The following is a 21,201-nucleotide window of genomic DNA, read 5'->3' as shown; positions in this document are numbered from 1 at the left end:
AATGTTCACCCCTACCGGTGTCTCGACAAGGTATATAGTGCAATCCCTAGCCGATGGCATTCAGTTCAGCGCTCGCCGCCGTCGTGCTCGTCCTTGTATTCGCGTCGCCTTTTGTACCTTACCTTTCTCTTGCGACTCCATCGATCGCTGATCCAAAACCCTAAGGTGAGGACTCAGCCATTGCCGGAGCATTAGGTTTATGGCAACGATGCCTTCTGTCTGTCGATTTTGACGCGAATGATTTGTGCCTGTCTTTGCTGCAGTTTCTTTTTTCTGGTTCTGGAGGCGGAGGAGAATGGCCGGGGCCGCTCCTGGGCAATTGAATCTCGGCGAGTCTCCCTCGTGGGGGTCGCGAGGCGTCGACTGCTTCGAGAAATTGGAGCAGATCGGTGAAGGCACGTATGGGTGAGTTCAAAAGGCCCCGCAAAGTCATCGCCTTTCGCTTAGGATCTCATCTTTTGTAATTGTCGCATTGAGATGTGCTAGTGCGGGCCGAGACTGAGCTCTCTCTTCCCCTTTCCCTGTATGAATTCTTATAAACAGCTACGTTTTTTTATTTTCTTTTAGATCTTTAATCCTACTTGGTAAGGGTGCTTCTACCTTTTTTTTTTTTTGAGTTTGAGAATCAAAGTAGAACACTCGTTAGCTAAATGAACCATTCCACATTTCCCATTTCCCCTTGCTTAATAGTTATAAACAAATTTTCACTTTGTGCCATTGTGTTTTACCTTTTTTTTTTTAAAGAAACAAACTGATCTATGCTCTTTGTATTTCACATGAATACCTGATAAGAGAACATAAATTGGTGATTTCACTGAAATTTTGCATTTGTGTGTTCAGATAAAAGAGATGTTACTCTTACTTTGTTCCTCTATAGGGGCAAATTGCCACATTTTGATGCTTGGCCCATAGTATATCTTTTGAATCTTCCCATTATATTTTGATGAAGCTTGGTTTTCAGAATCTACCTATCTTGTGCTGTACTTGGATTGCTGTAATTTGTTTTGAAGCTCAAGTTTTGTATATTCGTATGTGGTTGCAGTCAAGTGTACATGGCACGAGAGACCAGAACTGGAGAGATAGTAGCACTGAAGAAAATTAGAATGGACAATGAAAGAGAAGGGGTATGGTTTCTTGAGTTTCTTTCTGGAACTCCTATAACCAATACATTATAACATTTTCAGTCTAGATCTAGGATTCATAAGTTAATCCGTTAATTTGTCCTTTCAGTTCCCCATAACAGCGATACGGGAAATCAAGATTCTAAAGAAACTTCATCATCAAAATGTGATTCAGCTCAAAGAGATTGTAACCTCTCCAGGTTTTACTCTTATCATTTCCCTCTTGGTTGGTTTCATATCAGTTAGTTCATCTAACGATTTTATACTGTAAATATTGGCTACAATTTCAGGTCCTGAGAAGGATGAGCAAGGAGAACCAGGTAAATCAGATTCACATTGAGGGGTGCCTGAATTACTTACTTAATTTTCCTTTGCTTGGGCTAGCTTGGTAATTTGGTATTTATCTTTCTCTTTAACAGTGTTGCTAACTCTTTTAGTCTCTTGTACTGCAGATGGTAACAAGTACAAAGGGAGCATCTATATGGTTTTTGAATACATGGACCATGATTTAACTGGCCTATCAGATCGCCCTGGGATGAGATTTACAGTACCTCAAATTAAGGTAAAGATTTAGTACCTAATGATAGGTAGTACTTACAATACTTCTCATAGTATTTAAGTTTATGCTAACTATACAAAAAATTATGTCTTACATCTTACTAGTGCTATATGAGGCAGCTGCTCACAGGTCTGCATTATTGTCATGTCAATCAAGTACTCCACCGTGACATTAAAGGTACTTAAATACTCTAAAATTTGTGGTAGAATCATCCTTATTATTGAATCCTTTCCATATATTTTCTATACTGGACCAGGATCGAATCTTTTAATTGATAATGAAGGAAATTTAAAACTTGCTGATTTTGGTCTTGCTCGATCATTCTCAAGTGACCATAATGGCAATCTTACAAACCGTGTCATTACTTTGTGGTATAGGTAAGTCCTGAATTCTGCTGTATGGTAATATAAATGTGAGATTCCTTTTCCATATAACTTGTGTTTTGTACAGAAAAGATGCATTTACCTCTCGATGTCAGTTTTTAACTCATCTCAATTCTTGGTGGCAGACCTCCAGAGTTGCTTCTTGGTGCTACCAAGTACGGTCCTGCTGTTGATATGTGGTCTGTTGGTTGCATATTTGCTGAGCTTCTTCATGGAAAACCAATCTTGCCCGGAAAGAATGAGGTACTACTGATTTGAGTATGCCTTGTACGATTTTTGTGGTTTAGCGTATTTGTTTTCTAATATAAATTTTAATTTTAAGTTAGCATTCACCAGCAAATCCTACTGAAAGCCTGATTGCATATCTATGACCACAGATATTTTTACAATACTTGGGGAACAACTAATAGGTGCTTTGATACTCATGATTTTGAATGTTCTTAGATCATGCGCTAGTTCTTCTAAAATTATTAGCATGTAATAATAAATTCATATGCCTCTTCCATATAGAGGAATCAAATTCTGAACTACAAATCTAGTTAATGTATAAAAATTGAATTACTTGATTTGAACATTGCTAGTAATATAACCTTGCCTAGAGAGACTAATGGAGGAAAGATCCATATAGCAACCACAAATTGTTGTGGTTGAGACAAACACAAGTTGATGCTGAGTGATATAAAGAGCTGCTTCTTCATGATGGAGGTGTCAGTTGACTATGTCAACTTGCTGACTATGTCAATTCGCTGACTGTTGTTTTGACAGACAATGGATATATCATCCTGGAATCACTGTAGCAGTACTTTTGATGATTTTCTTTTAATAAAAAAAACTTTCTTAGAATTTGGACTGATGTTTTTTGTAGGAGTTAAAGAATTTTCTAACCTCATTTTTACATGTATGTCCAAATTTTGTTATACCAAAATCTTGATAAATCTTCTTGTTGTATTGATACCTTTTTTTCTCACTAACATCAACAAATTGCATGTGTTGGTCTCACCTTTTCAGGATCTACAAACTAAACCTTGTCTTTCTATTAAACACTATGCAACACAGATTGTTAGTAATAACCATACCCTTTATCACTTTGATCAATAGCTAGAAGATTATTTGATCTCACTGTCACACCTTCAAATTTTAATCGATTAACTTATCTATAAAATTTGTTGGTCATCTTTGAACATATGTCCATACCATGTCAATTTATTTTCTCTTATTGAATTTTAGTTTCTCTAGTAACCCCAAACGTTCATCTTAGCATTGTAATCTTTAGTACACTATCTTTGTGTGTGTCTAGTCTTCTAACTAGCCAACACTATGATGCATTAATATGTTGATCATACCACAATCTTGAAATTTTATTTAGCATGAAGAATAGATAATAATCACATTAGATTCCAAAAATTTCTTTATTTCAAGCAAACTATGTTGTTAATGATTTCTTCATCAATATCTTGTTGTATGTCCTTGTTGAGTAATATATCCAAGATATCTAGCAACCTTTACTTGTTGAAATTTCCAATCCAGTTAACGTAATTGTTCCCTGCGTCTATATGATCGACATGAACTTGAATCTTTTTGTGCCTTTCAATTCAGAATTATTATCCATTCCTTTTATTGTTTCTGTACGTGTTGGAATTAGTCTTAGGATTCACCATTTGCCATGAACTAGGATATGGATTTGCACCTGGAATTTCACATTGGGACGTGCTATAGCATGATGTCAAAAGGAGATTGGTTCCCTTGATCTAGTCTCACTTTAAAATTGATGGGCTACTGATGGCAATTCATAAGAGGCATAACTGAGTCTACCACCAAGTACCAACAACATGGACGTAATTTTTGGCCATATGATTCAGCTTATTGAGTCAACTACCAATTTTTCAGGGGCCTGGTTGTGATAATGGAGCATTTAATATTTCCAGGTGCCAGATTTTTGGTCATGACATTTTTTTTCCTTGAGAACGGAGACAGCTTAAAACTCATTAGGATAATATAATCTTATTTTTTTTTCCTAATCTTGGAAACACAGGTTTGATGAAACTGGAGTATTTCCAATGTAGCAATTGTCAATGATGGAATTCCCAATGATCCCCACAGTTAAAATGGTTCACTTTTCAGTAAAAACTATAGATTTAGGTAGCAAAATTTTAGTTCTTGGCATCTTAGTGGTATGAATTCGAACACTTTTATTAGTTTTTATTTTCATTGATTTATAGAAGCAGATGGAAACCCTCTCCCTCTTGGTGTTTGCAATGCAGTTGATCTTGTTATGGTTCTTTCAGCATCTAAATGTTAATGCTCATGGTTACTTCCAATTGTGAGGACAATAGTTTAGTAGACTCAAAATGCCAAAGATTAATTTGTATCTTTCAGAAAAGTGTTTCTGTTATGTTATTCTCAGTTCCACTCTCTAAGTTATATAATTGAAGTGCAATATTGTTGATGCTTTTATACTACTTTTATGATCGAATAGAATCAATAGTTGATATCAAGATTAGCTTTGTGAATCACAGTTGATATAAGAAGTTTAATTTATAAAAAGTGATTTGCTTAGAGATTTTTCAATTACATTGCTTTTCTCTTCCAAGATACCCCTCTGTTTTCTTATTAGAAAATGATGTGGCGTTGCTAATGGAGATACCATCTCTGCAGCCAGAGCAACTCTCCAAGATATTTGATCTTTGTGGAACTCCTGATGAACTCAACTGGCCTGGCGTTTCCAAGATGCCTTGGTACAACAATTTCAAGCCTTCTCGTCCAATAAAGAGACGGGTCAGGGAGACATTCAAGCAGTAAGTAGTTTCGATATCTATAGTTTCGATCAGCTAATATGGTAACCTTGTCCAAATTACATCCTGCCACGGTCTGTTACCATTTCGATATCTATAGTTTCGATCGTCATGCCTTGGAATTGCTTGAGAAGATGCTAACCCTCGATCCATCTCAGGTAACTCTTAAGATTGTTGATGAAGTTTATTCTCTGATCGAACACATCTGTGCGAATAACTTGTCCATCTAATAATCAAAAAGAAAATTGAGCTACAGTTTAGCAAATTTCTCGTTTGATTTGCAGAGGATATCAGCAAAGGATGCGCTTGATGCAGAGTATTTCTGGACTGACCCTTTACCTTGTGACCCAAGAAGGTATATTTTGCATTTAGCGACGATCAACGTCCTCAAAACTGTCCTTCCAAAATTTCCACTTTTACTCAGTTTATGTCATCCTGATGATGCAGCTTGCCAAAATACGAATCTTCGCATGAATTTCAGACCAAGAAGAAGCGTCAGCAGCAAAGACAGCAGGAGGAAACTGCGAAAAGGCAGAAGCTACAGCATCCACAGCCACACGCTCGCCTGCCACCCATCCAGCAAACTGGTCAACTACACCCCCAGATACGGCCTGGTCATCCACAGCCCATCCACAACGCTCCGCCGCCTCCGCCACAGATGGCTGCTGCTGGGCCAAGCCACCATTACAGCAAGCCTCGGGGGCTCCCCGGAGGTCCCAACAGGTATCCTCAAGGTGGCAACCCAAGTAGTGGGTACAACCCTAATCGAGGAGGCCCAAGCGGAGGAGGATTTAATAGTGGTTCGTATCCCCCACAAGTACGCGGACCACCACCTTACGCCGGGAGCAGCATGCCTGGTTCTGCTGGCCCTCGCAGTGGGACTGGCAGTGGCTATGGAGTCGGCGCGCCGCCTAATTTTTCACAAGGCGGCGGCCTGCCTTATGGTGCTCCAGGCGGAGGTAGAGGTGGTGCTAACATGATGAGCGGCAATCGCAACCAACAGCAGTACGGCGGATGGCAGTAGCCAAAATTGTGCAATAGAGTTGGACATCAAAATGAGGTGCTTGATCGTCTTTGAAAATGGTGTTGTCGAAGAGGTTGAAGATTGCTATCTGACCATGACTTTGAGTATGTTGTTGTTGAAGATGTTGCAAATGATGGGAATGTTTTAGATAACAAGTTTGGCTTAGCAATTTGATATCTTGAGTGCCCTTCTGCTGTTCCATTTTATGTGGAAGTATTTCCCTCCAAATAAACAAGAAAAGAATCATCCATTGTGTTTAAGCCAACTTTTATCAATCATTTGATTTTAATCCAAGTGTATAAATGGAGTATGACAATGCGCTTAGGCTTCTAGAGAGAGTTGAACATGTCCTTAAAACACTTAGGCAAATAAATACATGACTATATGTAAAACATGTCTGTGTAGCTACTGCTCAACCAAAACAAAGAAATGATCATATGTGACTGTAATTATCGAAGAGAAAGTAAGGATACATCAACCTGATGTGGCTAAAACATGTATCTGTAGTTACTGATCAACCAAAAGAACGACATGATGATCTTCTATGAGTGTAATTATCAAAGAGGAAGTAGAGATAAATCAGCCTGATGTTGCCGCTGGCTCCAGCTTCTCACACTCAAAATTAGTGTGCTCCAAGATTGGACCCAGGCTCACCAGCCTTGGCACCATCACATTGTTCCTAAATGCACAAACCAAAGGATCATCCCACTGCAACAGCGAGCCTACGATATTAGAACGAACCGTCAACGGAAAAATGCGTGCCCATCTCTCCCGGCTGTAATCTTGCAGTGCTTCGTCCACCGCCAAGAGCCGGCCACTCCTGATGGCACTTGCTAACTTCTTGACGAGAACCACGGAGTCTTCTAAAGCGCAGCAAGCACCCTGACCGAGATTGGGTGTCATGGGATGCCATGCGTCTCCGACCACCACCACCCCATTTGATGAGGCTGAGGGGGTGAGAATGGGCCAGAGCCACCGGTCGACCAGCGGAGTCTTGATGACCACATCTTCTGGCGTGTTCTGTATGACATTAAGTAGCTCTTCGGGCCAGCTTCTTACAAGGTTGAGAGCTTCTTGTTTCAGAACAGATGGGTCTTTGATCTTCGGCCCTGGTTTGTGAGAATGTATCATTCATATGGATAAACATTAGAGAATGAACTTGATCCAAGAAGCATGCTTTTTAGGGATCAATAGGAATGAAGTATTATTTGAACATTGCCAATATTAAATAGAATCATAGATTAACAACTCCAAGAAAGAATCACAGCGTATATTAACAGCATAGAAAGAAAGGATGGTGACACTTCAACGATTCTACTAACTTGATCATTTAGTATAGTGCTAACTCGTACTATTGATATGCAAAAGCTAAATAAAATCTGCACAAACAGATAGTGTAGCTTCTAAAATAGTTTATCATGCAGAACAATTTAAGACTGGAGCATAAAAAAGAACCTAATAAGGAAAGATCATATTTAAGAAGCAAACCTGGGGATGCACTGTTCCAGCAAATAAACCAATAAACTTTTGTGGGAGATATTGGAAGGAAGCCAGCTCGAATCCCCCTTCCATAGATGTAGTTCACTTTTGCTTTGTGGGAATGACCTTCAGGATATACAGCAAGGCCACGGAAAGCACAATGCCCAACATATCTGGGTTCTGAAAATCCCATCCATTTGGCTACAGGTGAACGGACTCCATCACAACCTATAACTATCTGTTAAACAAGGAGGGAAAGAAACCTGAAAATGTCAGACTCAAGATGAAGTATTTCACTTCTAAAATTCTACTGGTTGCCTTGACATTGTAAACAATGATTTTGCCACGATGGCACGAAAAATTCAAACAGAACAGTTCGTATAGAAAGAGCAATATCGCTTAAAATACACAAGTTCATGGCGATGGTTCTGTTTCTAACTGTGATACATTTTCACCAGGACATGTTAATGGCAGGGGATGTAATTGCTTATAGAAATCTTGTGGAAAACTCATTTGCACATTAGAAAGCATGACTAAGAACTTAAAAGCATTTGCGATTTCCAACTTCTTTAATCAGAACATAAGACATGCCAATACACTAACTTTTAAGATATAGCATTCCATAAACTTGAAATGCAGAAATCTTACTACTTAAAAATTCTTCCATCCATTTACCTTCGCACGTATGCTGTCACCATCCTCAAGTTCCAGTAGTGACCCATCGCTTCCATCTTTTCTGATAGACTTCAATCTGGATGAGAAAGATATTGTGTTTGGTGGCAATGGGCTAGCTAGAGTCTCAAGAATTCTATTACTGGTACGAACAAATTCGTCTCGCGAAGACGAACCAAACAAAACTTATTTGGATTCAATCGGAGATCGTTTAACCCCTGAACCAAGTGAACTAAAAAGGAAGTTGGTTCGGTTCGACCGGTTCGGCCAAGGGGTTTATTTTTGGCCGGTTCAGTTGAGATAGGTTGAAAGGCTAACGGGTTATTGGATCCGACCCGTGAAAATAAAACCCAACCCATTAATCGCATCAGGCCGACCCAAATAAAAGCCCGATTCCTCGCTACAGTGATATTCCTCATCCGCGACTTCTTTCTCTGCTTCGCACGCGAGTCCTCTGCTCTCCACCTCTCGCTCCGATCGCGCGACCACCAGAGGCGAAAGCAGTCGGAGCCGGTGACGAGGAAGCTGTCGGAGTGAGGGATCTTGATCTCGGGTTGCTGGGTCGCCGGAGGAAGGCGCGATTCAAGGGCGATCGACGATGAGGGGCGGATGAGGTGATCGGCTCGGATCGATAATGATCGGTAAGGGGTATTTCTGAAATCCTTGCTGTGTATGGGTTTTTCCATAGAGTTTGATTTTTGGATTCGTTTGATCTCACAGCTCGGTGGTGTTGAGATTTTGGATCGGTTCTGTTTGAATGAATTTCGGTGAATCTTGAGCAGTGGCAGATCTCGATTGGGCCGAGACAAGTTTTCTAAGGGCAGAGCTAGGGTTTCCAGGTTCCTGATTTGAGGTAAGAACTGGGATTTGGTTTTTGGTCGCTTGGTATGGTTCTTCATAGCCTGAATTGCGATTGATCGGTGGCAGGGTTCAAGGAGCTTGGATCTTGATTCGGCCGGCTGTATTTCTTGGCTTGAGGAACAGATCTAGGGCAAGAGATTCTAGGGTTTGGTTTGAAACCCTATAGAGGTAAGATCCTTGAATTCAATTGGTGATGATGATGAAATTGGTAAGCTAAGGGATTGATGATTTATTCTGTTCATGCCGATTCTGTTGGATTTTTGGAATAATAGGAGCTGTATGATATGAATCCTATTTGGTTGTTTGGCGTTGGATTTGCCATTTAGTGGTTTTGATCTGACAGTTAGGGTTTCCTTTTAGTGTTGTATATATTTATGGACGGAAATTTTAATCGCAGGACTTTGATCCAACTAGTAGTTGGTGGCGATTATCGGATTTCCTACGATTAGACACACACTATCTTGGCAGGCGGGTACCTTGACTTATCCTTTATAGATAGGTCTTATTGATATGTATATTGCAAGCTATCAGTAATTCATGATCCTGTTCGTATTTATCTCACTTGATACCTTGATCTGCTTTCTATACCAGTTATTAGTGCTATTTGATAGTATTGGATACTTGTTCATATTATGGATATCAGTCAGTCATTTATCTTGAGATCATCTGATACCTTTGCCATGTTTGCTTATCCGATACTTATTGATTTTTGATACCACCTGATACCTGTTCATATGTTTTAGCTTGGTTTATCTTATTCCGTATCGGTGTTTATGATAGACATGAGACTTTACCTCATTATGGTTATTGGAGCATATGACATGGACTTGTAGATGGATAGGTGGTGCATGGATCATACTTATGGATATGTAGTTGGATATATGATGCATGGTCTAGTGTCATACATCATGCTTGCATATATTGCATACTGACGTGCGGGATTCCATTGTTGTTGAGTCCGGCGTCAGTTACATGCGGGCTACCAACCAAAGGGTGTGTGTAATTGCATGTCTTGTGTTCATCGGCTCCTGCTCCTATTTTAGTCGAGTCGCTCCTATTACAGTGGTAGCACAGTGGAGCCCGTCGCTCGTATATGATTTACACACACATTCCACTCATGGGTTAGTGGAACCTTTAGGTTGGTGCATACTTGCCCTGACAGGAGCTCCGCTAGGCCACCCAGGATAGTGGTTTCGTAGCGTAGTAGCATACAGGGATCCCTCCTCTGTCATTGTGACCAGGAGATGAGAGCTTGCTCGCCCACTTATGATTTGGGTTACCAGGATAGGTGTACACCTAGAGGACATCTTGTCCACTCGGTCACGCAAGAGCAGTGACGGCAGAGTGCACAGAGGTCACAGCCCTACCCACGCGACTTCACCACTGTGGATGAGCGATCTGACTGGCGTAGTTCCACTCTACCTCACCACTATAGGGGTGACTGATCTGACTGGCGTCAGGGGTGACCAAGACATGCATTTGCACCATGTGCATACTGCACTGATTGCATTTGTTTGTGATTGTTGCCCTTGTTTGATGCACTTGGATGACATGCATATACAGGAGACCTATGTATTGGTTTTGGGACTACTTTCACTTTATCACTTGATTATCAGACTCTGATATGTACAGATCTACTATTGTTTAGTTTTCATATCTATTTACCTTTCAGTAGACTGTACAGCATGATATTACTGATGATAGCTTTTATACACATATCTGCTAGATACCCGCTGAGTTTTTTTGGAACTCACTCCGTTTACCTGTATGTCTGTTTCAGGTTGATGCCGTCTGGAGAGCTGCACTGCTAGTCCTGAACCCCTTGTGTTTTTGGGTTTATTTCCTTACAATATCAGTGTATTAGGACTTGTTGGACTTATTGTGGCGTTTGTCCATTCGAGTATTTGGTTTTCCGATGATTCAATATTTGTTTTCATTTCGAGTTGTCTATCGGATTTTGAATAAAGTTGATATACATGTGGTTGTGATACTAGATTGTCGATGATGTTAGTGATCGTGTGGGTCACTTGGTGTGGATGTGTGTAAATGACCGTGGTGGTCAGTTTATTTACTTTTATCTGTCATTATATATCCATAGTCTGTTATGGATTCTTATATATGTGGATGTATTCAGGGAAGTCATTTGTTACAGGGGTGATGCTGTCGAAATTTCTCGGAAAGCTGTCTCCCGGGGCGTAACATGCTTGACAGGGGATGTAATTGCTTATAGAAATCTTGTGGAAAACTCATTTGCACTTTAGAAAGCATGACTAAGAACTTAAAAGCATTTGCAATTTCCAACTTCTTTAATCAGAACATAAGCCATGCCAATACACTAACTTTTAAGATATAGCATTCCATAAACTAGAAATGCAGAAATCTTCTACTTAAAAATTCTTCCGTCCATTTACCTTCGCACGTATGCTGTCACCATCCTCAAGTTCCAGTAGTGACCCATCGCTTCCATCTTTTCTGATAGACTTCAATCTGGATGAGAAAGATATTGTGTTTGTTGGCAATGGGCTAGCTAGTCTCAAGAAGCACCCTCCTCTCAACTGCACGAGCTTCCTGCCTGCAACAGCCATCAGCACTTCCCGTAACGAATTCAACAAATTACGCTATAGAAGCAATATTATCACCCTGGGGCTTCCTCTTCCAAGACAAACGAGCGAAGCTCCCTTCCATCATCGGCTCTCATCACCAACCTGCAAGGGGCTGACACCATGAACGAGTTCAGACGCCGAAAAACGAAATCAAAGCAAACACCCCCGAAAGCAGCCATCTTTATCGTTCGAAACGCACCCTTGGATCTGCAGGAACTGGCCGCGGAGCTCGTCCGCGACTCCAATGGAATCCAAGACGCGCCATCCGTTCTTGAAGAGCGTCAGCGAGGTGCCTCCCGCCCGAAGCGAATCCCCTTGCTCCAGCACCACGGATCGGATCCCGAGCCTGCGCTAGGGTTCGGGAAATATCGCAACCTCGGCAACATCGACACCACAAAAGAAAAGCGGAAGAGAGAGAGAGAGAGAGAGAGGAGGGAGACCTGTGGAGAGAAAGAGCGGTTGCGAGCCCGGCGATTCCTGCGCCGACGATAACGATCTCCTCCTCACGAGGGCCAGCGACTGATGCAACGGCCGGAAAGAGGGCCCGACGACGAGACGTCGATGTCGCATCCCGGCGACGGCTGAGGGGGAAAGAGGAGGAGGGAGGAAGGCGAAGAAGAGAGCACGAGGATGCGGTGGCGGATGCCATGGGAGGTGTGCGGCGGTGTGTGTCGCCGCCATGGATGTGGTGGCGAAGAGTAGCGTAGCGCAGCCGATTCGTGTTTGCGCCACATATAAATAAGAGGCGGAGAAAGAGCCAAGCTTTCACGCCTGCCTGCGATGCAAACGTGGCGATCTACCTATGCGATACGTGTCCGCAATCTCCACCGTTGGTTAGGTCAGATAACCTTCCAGAAGGAAAAAAAAACTATTATCTCACCAAAAAATAAAACCACTTGCTTAAAGTGATTTTCTAAATTGGATCACCTGATCGATTAACCACTTGCTCAAAATGAATTTAAATTGTTGTGACTGACTGACGACGCTCCTGACAACCTCGCTCCGATTGTCCTTTGGGAACAAAAGAACACGAAATGATTACTCAGTACTGTACTTTTTTTCACATATGCAACATAAATAATCCAGGTGAAAAAGTAAATAACAGAAAATATTTGTCCGTACGAATGATGATGATTATAAAAATAAGTGCGAAAAATATGAGCACAGTGGACAACATCATTTTTGGCCACCACTAGCTACTCAGATGATTTCTATATGAAATTGTCATAATAAAATTTAGAGATAGATTCCCAAAACTGTGGAATGCCCTGCTAGTTATTTCATCCTTTTTATCATTGGGTAGATTTACTTTCTTCTCAGATGGTTTGAGATAATATTGAAGAGCTTTTGGAGTGAGAGTATCATTTTTTATCACAGTAAATTTATATATATATATATATATATATAATTTATTAGGTAAATGATTTTTTCTTAATTCACTTATTAGATAAATTCAAACTACAATTTATACAGATTAACTTTGAAGATCATCCCCACTGAAAGTCAAAGTCTGATTCTCTTATTTACTTTTTGAGTGTCTTATATATCATTACATCACATTTATCATGAAAAAAATATAAACCCTTTTTCTTCTCATATATGCACATTATGTTTGTTTAAAATTATCAAATGGAGTAGATTTCAATTATTCATCCAGCTTAATTTGCATTCCTTTACCCCAATATAATGGAATTAATTACTGATGTGGACATGCCGTTAGCAATTCATTTTGAGATGATATTACTATAACAATAACAATAACCAAGTCTTATTTCGCTATAATATCAAACAGAAATGCTGAATTACCTATAATAATACTTCTGTAGGTGCTCCCATGATCAAGGAACTGCAGGTAACAAGAGAACAAATTACACCTAACACTAGTAAAGAGGAAGAAAGGATCAGTAGAGCCAGACACTTGGATTCCAATTTATTCAACCAGAAAGGATTCCCAAAGCCAATCCTAATACCTGATACATGCATGATTGAACGCAGAGCTCTCAATTGTTTGGATTACCAATGTATGAACCTCACCTACAGAAACAAATTTATCATAGAACAAAATAAATTAAAATTATTATACGACTTTGAACTTCTTTTATAAATTCAACTTTATAGATAACAACTGCAAACATCAATATTCTAAATTAGAAAATTTTACTAGACTAAGATTAAGAAAGACTGCTCCCATTTGCTGGGGCAACAGATTTCATGCTTCTTTGATGCATTTTGATTAATCAGGGTGATAGCTTGTCTGAGATATCATTGTCTTTCTCAAGTAATCAAGCTATTCTCTAAATTCTCTTCATATGCGTCATTTAAGATGGTCAGTATTCCACCGTATTGATTTTTTCTTCAAGAGAAGAAAATAACTTTACCAGCTGTTCAATGCTAAAACCTTCGTAATTAACTAAACAAGGATTAAAGGTACGGGATTAATACAATCAAAATAAAACAAAAGAGAAATCGTCTAGTTAACAACAATTTTTTTTGACATGAAAACTTAAAGATGAAGTCAAGGGATACAATCCTTGTTGAATTTACTATAATAAGAAAATCAAGTAATAAAAAAATACTAAGCTATATCTTTTAAAAGGAAAACTATATATGCTCTTTCTACAAGAACTTACAACATAGTCCTCAGATTACTTGCCTAATGTACAAATTATCTGCACCAATCATAGAACAAAACTCTTTTGGAAAAATGCTCAAATTAAAGTTAGAGAGTTTGATTTACCCCTAACCATGCAAAAAATGAAATGTTAAATATCAGCCATAAAAAAAAGGCATTTATAAAAAACTTGAAGAATTTCAGGTTAAAATTTCTAATTTGAATGTTTTGAAGATTAATCATTAAATCTAAATTCATCCACCCACATTATGCACAAAATTGTGACTACCTATAGTTAATATAGAAATACCATTTTCAATTTTAATTATTTTTTTAAAAAGGACCTTTTTTTAACACACTGGATCAATAAGTACTGTTGCCCTATTCCTCCCCATCCAAATCATATTCCCACCATGAAATGCAAAGCAGTTAAATTGAAGGCTAGCTAGGGAAACTGAGAAACTAACCATCACACAGAAGATAAATGACATATAAATCAATGTCAAGAAAATTGACCTCTCGTATACCACTAGCTTCACCAGTACAGCATAATATATTTATTAAACTAATACATACTCCTTTTATGTTTCAAATTCTGAAGTCATCAAGAGTATAACAAATCCTCTGAATATAAGGAAATGAAGCCTTTCTTAACCAGCATTTTGTTTCGGCCCAATCCTTTTTTTCTCCATATATATGACATAATTTCAAAAGGCAGACATTATTCAACGTTACTCTTAGATTTAAACCAACAGTGGATGATCTAATTAGAAGACATATTTTTTTTATTTCCCACTAACATAAGACCTAGATCCTTGATTCTTATATTGATCTTTAATTCTAATATTCCTCCCCATTTAACAATATGGTGCTGTTAGTGCATGGTATATACCGAAATTCCGTTATGCTCCAATTCTAAATGCTTGCAAATACTAAGAGGGTGTGCAATATTTGATTTAATCACAATTCTTTGTATATTCCATTTACTAAATAAATACCCAAGGAATTCATTAGATAAAAAATAACTAATATTGTTTCCACAATCATATAAGTTGCACATGTAGATAGATTTTAAGCTATTTTTCATGTAATGAATTGGCACTTTAACAGTAGTAGCACAATGTCTGTGTGTGCCACACCATTACCATAACCTTACTAAGTACCAACTGCTATGATGAAATTGTTACAGTACCTATTTCTTTTTTACACAAATTTGAGCCAGCACAGCTAAAAACAATACCATTTGAAATTGAGTGCTAAATAATATGATGAAATTGTTAATAACTAATAGTTAAAAGCAATGCCATTTTGAAACACAACTAAAGAAGAAAATAAAGTTTTTGCACAGAGAAACATTACTTATAGATAGAGTATATTATGCATAGATTAAAAACTGAAGTTAAATGGAGGCTAACTAGGATAAATAAGAAACAAATAGTCGTGCAAGTAGTGATAATATATAAAGCAGCTTCCTGTACATCAGTAGCCTGAATAGTATTGCACTTGCTACCTATTCAATCATTTTAATGCTTATATGTTATATTAATACATGCATGTCTGGTATGTGATCATCATGCAAGGGGTGATGATATTTAAACCAATATCAAAATTGACTTCATGACATCATGTGTTTGTGTGTTAGTACATCTTTGATGTTCGTTAGAATTGATGGAAATGAAGCAGCCCCCCTCCTACCCAAAAGACTGTTCTTTATATATTGCATTTTATCAATTGATTTATCATCCATTTCTAGTAATATTTATCATCCACAAATATTACATCATTTTAAAAGCAATGCATTCATGAGGATACTAATTTCTTTCAAGCAAACAAGAATATAATAATTAGAGAATGAGAATGAATACAAAAATAAATTTGATAAAACAAAGTAAAATGTTCTTGACATAAATACAAAGATGAAAAAAATTTGACTAATTATTAGAAATGGAAGATTATAAACACTCTGGATCTCTTTTTTCCCTTATTGAATTGTATTAAAATCTTTAATAATTTAGTCCAGTGATTAACTTGGTTTTCCCCTCTTCCTTAGTTATTTATTGTTCTTGATTGAAGTTTGAAGGTGGACTTACATATACCCTCTGGAGTTGACAAGAAACTTAAACAAACATCACAAGGATCCATAACAAAGGATTTTTTTTTAAAAAAAAAGTGCAGATAAAGCAATTACAGAGAAGTGAAATCAAAGGAATAAGTGGTTCTGGTTAAAAATGTCAATGGTAGAAGTTTGTGTCCTCCATGTCATGAATCTATAGTAGCTGTAATTGGAAAGATCTCAGGTTTTCCTATAACAGCCAAAACCAAATTAATATATCCCATGACGTCCAAAGAAGTTCCGTTGAATTCAATAAAGTATATAGCACTAACTAAATAAATCCCACAATGATTTCAGGGCATAAAATCTCCTTCCAAGCTCTTCAAATGTCTTTCTGTGATGGTGTTGGCGTTGACAAAGAATGCTTTGCTATTATTTTTTTTAAAAGAAAATAATAGATTTACTAGTTATCTGGACCTCATTGCATTTATAATTAGACTTAATGTTCTCTAATTATATCCCTATACGTCCCTTCTTACTATAAACATATAGGCAGTACATCACTGTTGTACAGGACTTTGGCGAGGCTCATATCACTGTCTTCCCAACAGCATAAAACGGACTTAAACCAGTAGCTCTTTGATTAATTAGTGACTATTTTTAGTTTAATCATGTTCCATATTCAAGTCCAGAAAACAGATTGCATCTTTCATATAAGCCACTCAAAGAGAATCTATCCAGTTTAGCTTAATCTAGATCACTACAACTATCTTTTGTGTGTGTGTGTGTGTGTGTGTGTGTATAATGCCCACAATCACATTACCATTATGCGCATGATAATATGCTTTACTTGTCACAACCCCCACAAGTGATATTGACTCGGCATAAAGGGTTGTGAAATGATATCTCTATAATATCTCCTCATATATGAGCCACAAATTTCAATCTTAAGGTCAAACTTGGATGATTAAAGTACATCAAGGGGTACCATGATAAGAAAAAAACTAAATCGTTACCTCAAGAGATAGAAGGGGCAAATGAACAGAAAGCACCGCTTCCATGCACTTTCTTCACACTCAACTTGCCTGAAGAAACAATCCATTATATAAAAGATAAGTGAACAAAAATCAGATCCAACAACAAAGAAGAGGAAATAAACAAGTAAAAAATCATTTTGATAGAAGATAGTGAACAAAAAATCAAGCAACGCATCAGACACAGCAATAAAGCACTGGAAATAAACAAGAAAAAAGTATAATTTTTATGGAAAGAGAAAGAGGGCGAAACAGAAAAAAAAAAAAAGTAATAAGCTTCCAGTGACACGAGAGGAAATCCCAGGAACCTACAGAAAGTGGAAAAAGGAAAGAAGAAGAAGAAAGTCGAAGAAGAAGAAAGCGGGAGAAGAAAATTTAATCCATATCAATAGTGACATCCATTAATGCAGAAAGAAGATACAGAGTGATAATTAAGACGGTACCAGTGCCTACCCGTCTTCCAAAATCGAATCCCGTTCCCCAAAGCAAAGTACCATCGTCTCAAAAGTCACGTACGCTTCCAACAGTCCAACTCCAATCCATAAAAAAATAATCAGCTTTTCATTTTTATTCTTCAGTGAAACTCGTCAACATTACTATTTTGTACGAATTTTTTTAAAAAAGGAAGGAAAATAAGTGCAATGTTATTCTATAGTCTATCCTATATACCTCGGAAACCCTTACCCACCCAGAGACAAGTCTGGACTACAGAGGAACAGGTGGCCGACATAAGATCAGCAACAGCTGAATCCATCACACGCGTGTCCATCGTCCCGAGATGATGCCCTGCCCCTCATCCAGTTCATCGTCATCGATCCGACGCAAAAGCGGAACCAAAGACGAAATCTTTGATTCGTGTCAGCCGCCGATCGACCAGGGGAGATGGGGATGACAGAGAGATGAGTGAGCACGCCACAGCGACGGCACCTCCACTGATGCCCTCCCCGCCGTGTGCTCACTCTCTTCTGTCAACCTGCACGTCCCCTGGGCGATCGCGCCGAGATCCACCGACAACGAACACAACCGCCAACAGATCGAATCAAGCACCAAAAACAATAAGCAAAGAGGAGTAGAAATAGCAAGAGAAGATAAAAATTAACGACCGTGCGAACGAGATCCACCGCCGAGTGGTCGCTGCTGCGTCGGGTTCTAGGGCAAGGCGACGCGTATTCTCCACCTCTCTCTCTCTCTCCCTCTCTCTCTCTCTCCTCCCCTCTCTCTCTCTCTCGCCGACGCGTATTAATTACGTGGAAGAAGAAAGAGGAGGAATGAAATAAACGTTCGTGATTTAAATATTTCATTAAATTAAATAAATAAGTTTAGATATTTAATATAATATTAATAATTAAGTCAAATCCAAATTAAATAAGTTGTTAAAATAATTAGTCAAATTTAATTTAATTTTATTAGAATTAAGATTCATTATCAAATTTGTAATTTAAAATTATGAGATTGTTTAAAATTTTTACATTTTAGAGTTTATTTATATATAATTGGATAGTAAGATTTATATTTCAATCTTGTTTGATCATTTCAAAGAATTTTTTTGTTTATTTGCGAGTTTAAAGAGAGATTTGTTAATGAAATTCATAAATTTTATTTAAAGAAATTATTCATAAATAATTCATAATCTTTATTCACAAACATGAAATTCAAATGACTTCTCCTTTATCCTTTGTTGTTATTAGTTGAAGATTATGAATAGGATTAATCATAAACACACTGAATGATAATCAAAGTTAAATAAATATTCTGGATAAATTGAAAATAATTATTAATGAATATGATTCATCAATTTATTTATGAATATTATTTATAAATAATTAATAATTTTTATTCATAAATATGAACATATATATATATATATTCAAACTACAATTTCTCCTCTGGATTGACTTAATTGTTATTGAATAAATTCTTTTTGTCTCTCTATTGAAAAATTGGAGAAAAAAAATTAAAACAGGAAATAGGATGATGACTTCAAAACGATTGACATCTAATAATTAAGTGGAATTGATTGACCAAAGACATTATTTCATTGTTCGTCCCTAAAATATTACATAATGATTCTATATATAATCATACAATAATATTAAATTAATATAAAAATTCTTTTAAAAAAAGTCTAATGACTTATTTGATGATAAACATTATCTAAATCTAATAGTACGTATATTCTAAAGGATAATATTTTATCTTGTGTTAACTCAACACTTTTATAGTCATGACATTATTATGCAACTTATGCTTTCATCAATTAACTCAAGACCTTTTTTGATCGGACTGATCGATTCAAACAAAATATAAATTTTTCATTTTTTTGTAACTCATATGTCCAATTCTTACGATCTAATTAATTTTAGAGGTGACCGATTCTACCCCACCAAAATTTTTCACCGATCTCTAAAGGTAAATCATGGAAGCGCAGCGCACATCAAATCATTGGTAGTCGATCCCATGGTCTTGGTCGTCCCTGTAAAATCGTCCAACATCGAATTGGGACTCTAATGCAAACTCATGGGCTTTCTCCACCTATGGGTACTTCAGCCCAAGCTCACGACCATCTAACCCAAGTTTTCCACTAAATTTAATGTCAGCAAATGTCCCAACAGAGGATCAAATTACGACACTAAGAATCCCCATTATACCTTAACCACTGCATTAAGCCCGTGGGAGCAAATATAAGTTTGCAACTAACTAAATTACCTTTCAATTGATTCAAGTTGAAATAGAATCCTTTTAATTGCATGTGCAATATCTTGGAGTTGGTTTCAAGTCAACTCAACTTTTCAATCAATTAAGCATAATTTCTAATTGACTAAATTTGTGTAGGGGTATAGAAATGAGAAACGAATGAGGAACAACGATAAGATATTGTCTTCTCAAAATAAACATACATCGATATCTTTCGTCCTTTAATATGAAATTTTTATTAATTTAATCAATTTTTACGTGAATTTTTCACCTGTCAATTGGCATTGGACTTTGTTATCTACCAACATTTATTAGACGTCTACGTGACCTCCAATATCTAAGCCACTTTGATTTTGTTAGACTTTTCCAACTAATCTATAACTACCTATTAAGATTTTTACACTTACACATTTAACAAACTCAATACAAACAGTAATCTAATTTGAACCTTTTATCAAATACTTTTAAAAAAAAAACCTTTTATCAAACTCAACCATTTAAGACATGATTACATCAATATAAATTAGTCATAAATTATTGATAATTATATGAAACATCACACACGCAAGAAAAGTCACTTTCTTTGCAAACTCATAAATCGACCTTCACTAACCCCATTCTTTGAATAATAATAGGATGATGAAGAAACTGCTCTTGCTTTATCAAAATAGGAAGTGAAGATGCGGGTTGACAATAGGCCTGCCCACGGTCTAAATTAAATCGGACTAAACTACTAGTTCAACTAGTGGATAACTGTTGATTCATCTATATATATATATATTTTAAAAATCTTTATTTTTTAAATTGATTTAATTTTTTTACTTATTTAATAATATTAATGATGTGATTCAATATAAATTAAATTTTTTATTTTAAAATTTGTAATATGAACTATTCTATCTTTTTATTGAAGTTATTTTTTTATTTATTTGTTCTGAATTTTTCTAATCTATACCGATTCCACTTTCAAATTATTAAATTTGTTAATGTCATTTAACTCCTTTTTTTATATCTATTTACATCTAACTTGGCTTTATTTTATTTTTTAACCATTTAATATCTAACTTATTAAGTTTATAGAAATCATTTTGAATTATATAATATATTTAATAATAATTTATCGAGGCATATAATTTATTTAATAAAATTATATATATAACGAAGACTATCATTTATAATTTATATGATATATATCTCATTATATTAAAACATAATAATATTAACATTTGATAAAAAATCATTGATGTCTAATGTAAGACTACATGAGAAAGTTATAAAAAGAATAAAAGAAATACAACTTTACAACGTAAAAATT

At 36.9% G+C, this 21,201-nt stretch overlaps 2 protein-coding genes and 1 long non-coding RNA gene across 3 annotated transcripts; 2 read left to right on the top strand and 1 right to left on the bottom strand.

The window, feature by feature from the left end:
• The first annotated feature begins 77 nt into the window (after positions 1 to 77).
• LOC141813420 (cyclin-dependent kinase C-2-like) lies at positions 78 to 6,024 on the top strand. The gene is made up of 13 exons (XM_074701385.1): positions 78 to 165; positions 264 to 405; positions 1,043 to 1,124; positions 1,231 to 1,321; positions 1,412 to 1,441; positions 1,574 to 1,683; positions 1,785 to 1,857; positions 1,937 to 2,057; positions 2,189 to 2,306; positions 4,719 to 4,858; positions 4,956 to 5,013; positions 5,140 to 5,210; positions 5,303 to 6,024. The coding sequence occupies exons 2-13, from the start codon at positions 296 to 298 to the stop codon at positions 5,877 to 5,879; spliced, it is 1,581 nt and encodes a 526-aa protein (XP_074557486.1). The 5' UTR covers positions 78 to 165; positions 264 to 295; the 3' UTR covers positions 5,880 to 6,024.
• A 256-nt stretch (positions 6,025 to 6,280) lies between these two features.
• LOC141813687 (monooxygenase 2-like) lies at positions 6,281 to 12,251 on the bottom strand. The gene is made up of 7 exons (XM_074701657.1): positions 11,935 to 12,251; positions 11,694 to 11,840; positions 11,531 to 11,596; positions 11,434 to 11,463; positions 8,034 to 8,166; positions 7,368 to 7,596; positions 6,281 to 6,988 (listed from the first exon to the last, which is right to left on the bottom strand). Exons 1-7 carry the CDS (start codon positions 12,141 to 12,143, stop codon positions 6,459 to 6,461), a joined length of 1,344 nt encoding a protein of 447 aa, XP_074557758.1. The 5' UTR covers positions 12,144 to 12,251; the 3' UTR covers positions 6,281 to 6,458.
• Positions 8,462 to 10,980, top strand: LOC141813688 (uncharacterized). Its single transcript, XR_012600401.1, has 5 exons — positions 8,462 to 8,671; positions 8,751 to 8,883; positions 8,958 to 9,059; positions 9,289 to 9,359; positions 10,672 to 10,980. It is a non-coding gene; the product is annotated as an uncharacterized LOC141813688 (long non-coding RNA).
• Positions 12,252 to 21,201: the final 8,950 nt, after the last annotated feature.

The sequence above is a fragment of the Curcuma longa genome, chromosome 20 (assembly GCF_044706935.1).
Source record: "Curcuma longa cultivar G26 ecotype Majalengka, Jawa Barat chromosome 20, ITB_CL_G26_1.1, whole genome shotgun sequence".
Taxonomy (NCBI): domain Eukaryota; kingdom Viridiplantae; phylum Streptophyta; class Magnoliopsida; order Zingiberales; family Zingiberaceae; genus Curcuma; species Curcuma longa.
This window is presented reverse-complemented; position numbering and strand designations above follow the sequence as displayed.

Excerpts from the sequence above, each read along its gene's own strand:
- LOC141813687 (XM_074701657.1), bottom strand. The coding sequence starts at position 12,143 with ATGGCATCCGCCACCGCATCCTCGTGCTCTCTTCTTCGCCTTCCTCCC. Across the intron at positions 11,841-11,934 it reads ACCGCTCTTTCTCTCCACAG|GCTCGGGATCCGATCCGTGG; the intron begins GTCTCCCTCCTC and ends ACCCTAGCGCAG. Across the intron at positions 7,597-8,033 it reads GTGACAGCATACGTGCGAAG|ATAGTTATAGGTTGTGATGG; the intron begins GTAAATGGATGG and ends CTTGTTTAACAG.
- LOC141813420 (XM_074701385.1), top strand. The coding sequence starts at position 296 with ATGGCCGGGGCCGCTCCTGGGCAATTGAATCTCGGCGAGTCTCCCTCG. Across the intron at positions 1,125-1,230 it reads TGGACAATGAAAGAGAAGGG|TTCCCCATAACAGCGATACG; the intron begins GTATGGTTTCTT and ends TTGTCCTTTCAG. Across the intron at positions 1,442-1,573 it reads GGATGAGCAAGGAGAACCAG|ATGGTAACAAGTACAAAGGG; the intron begins GTAAATCAGATT and ends CTTGTACTGCAG.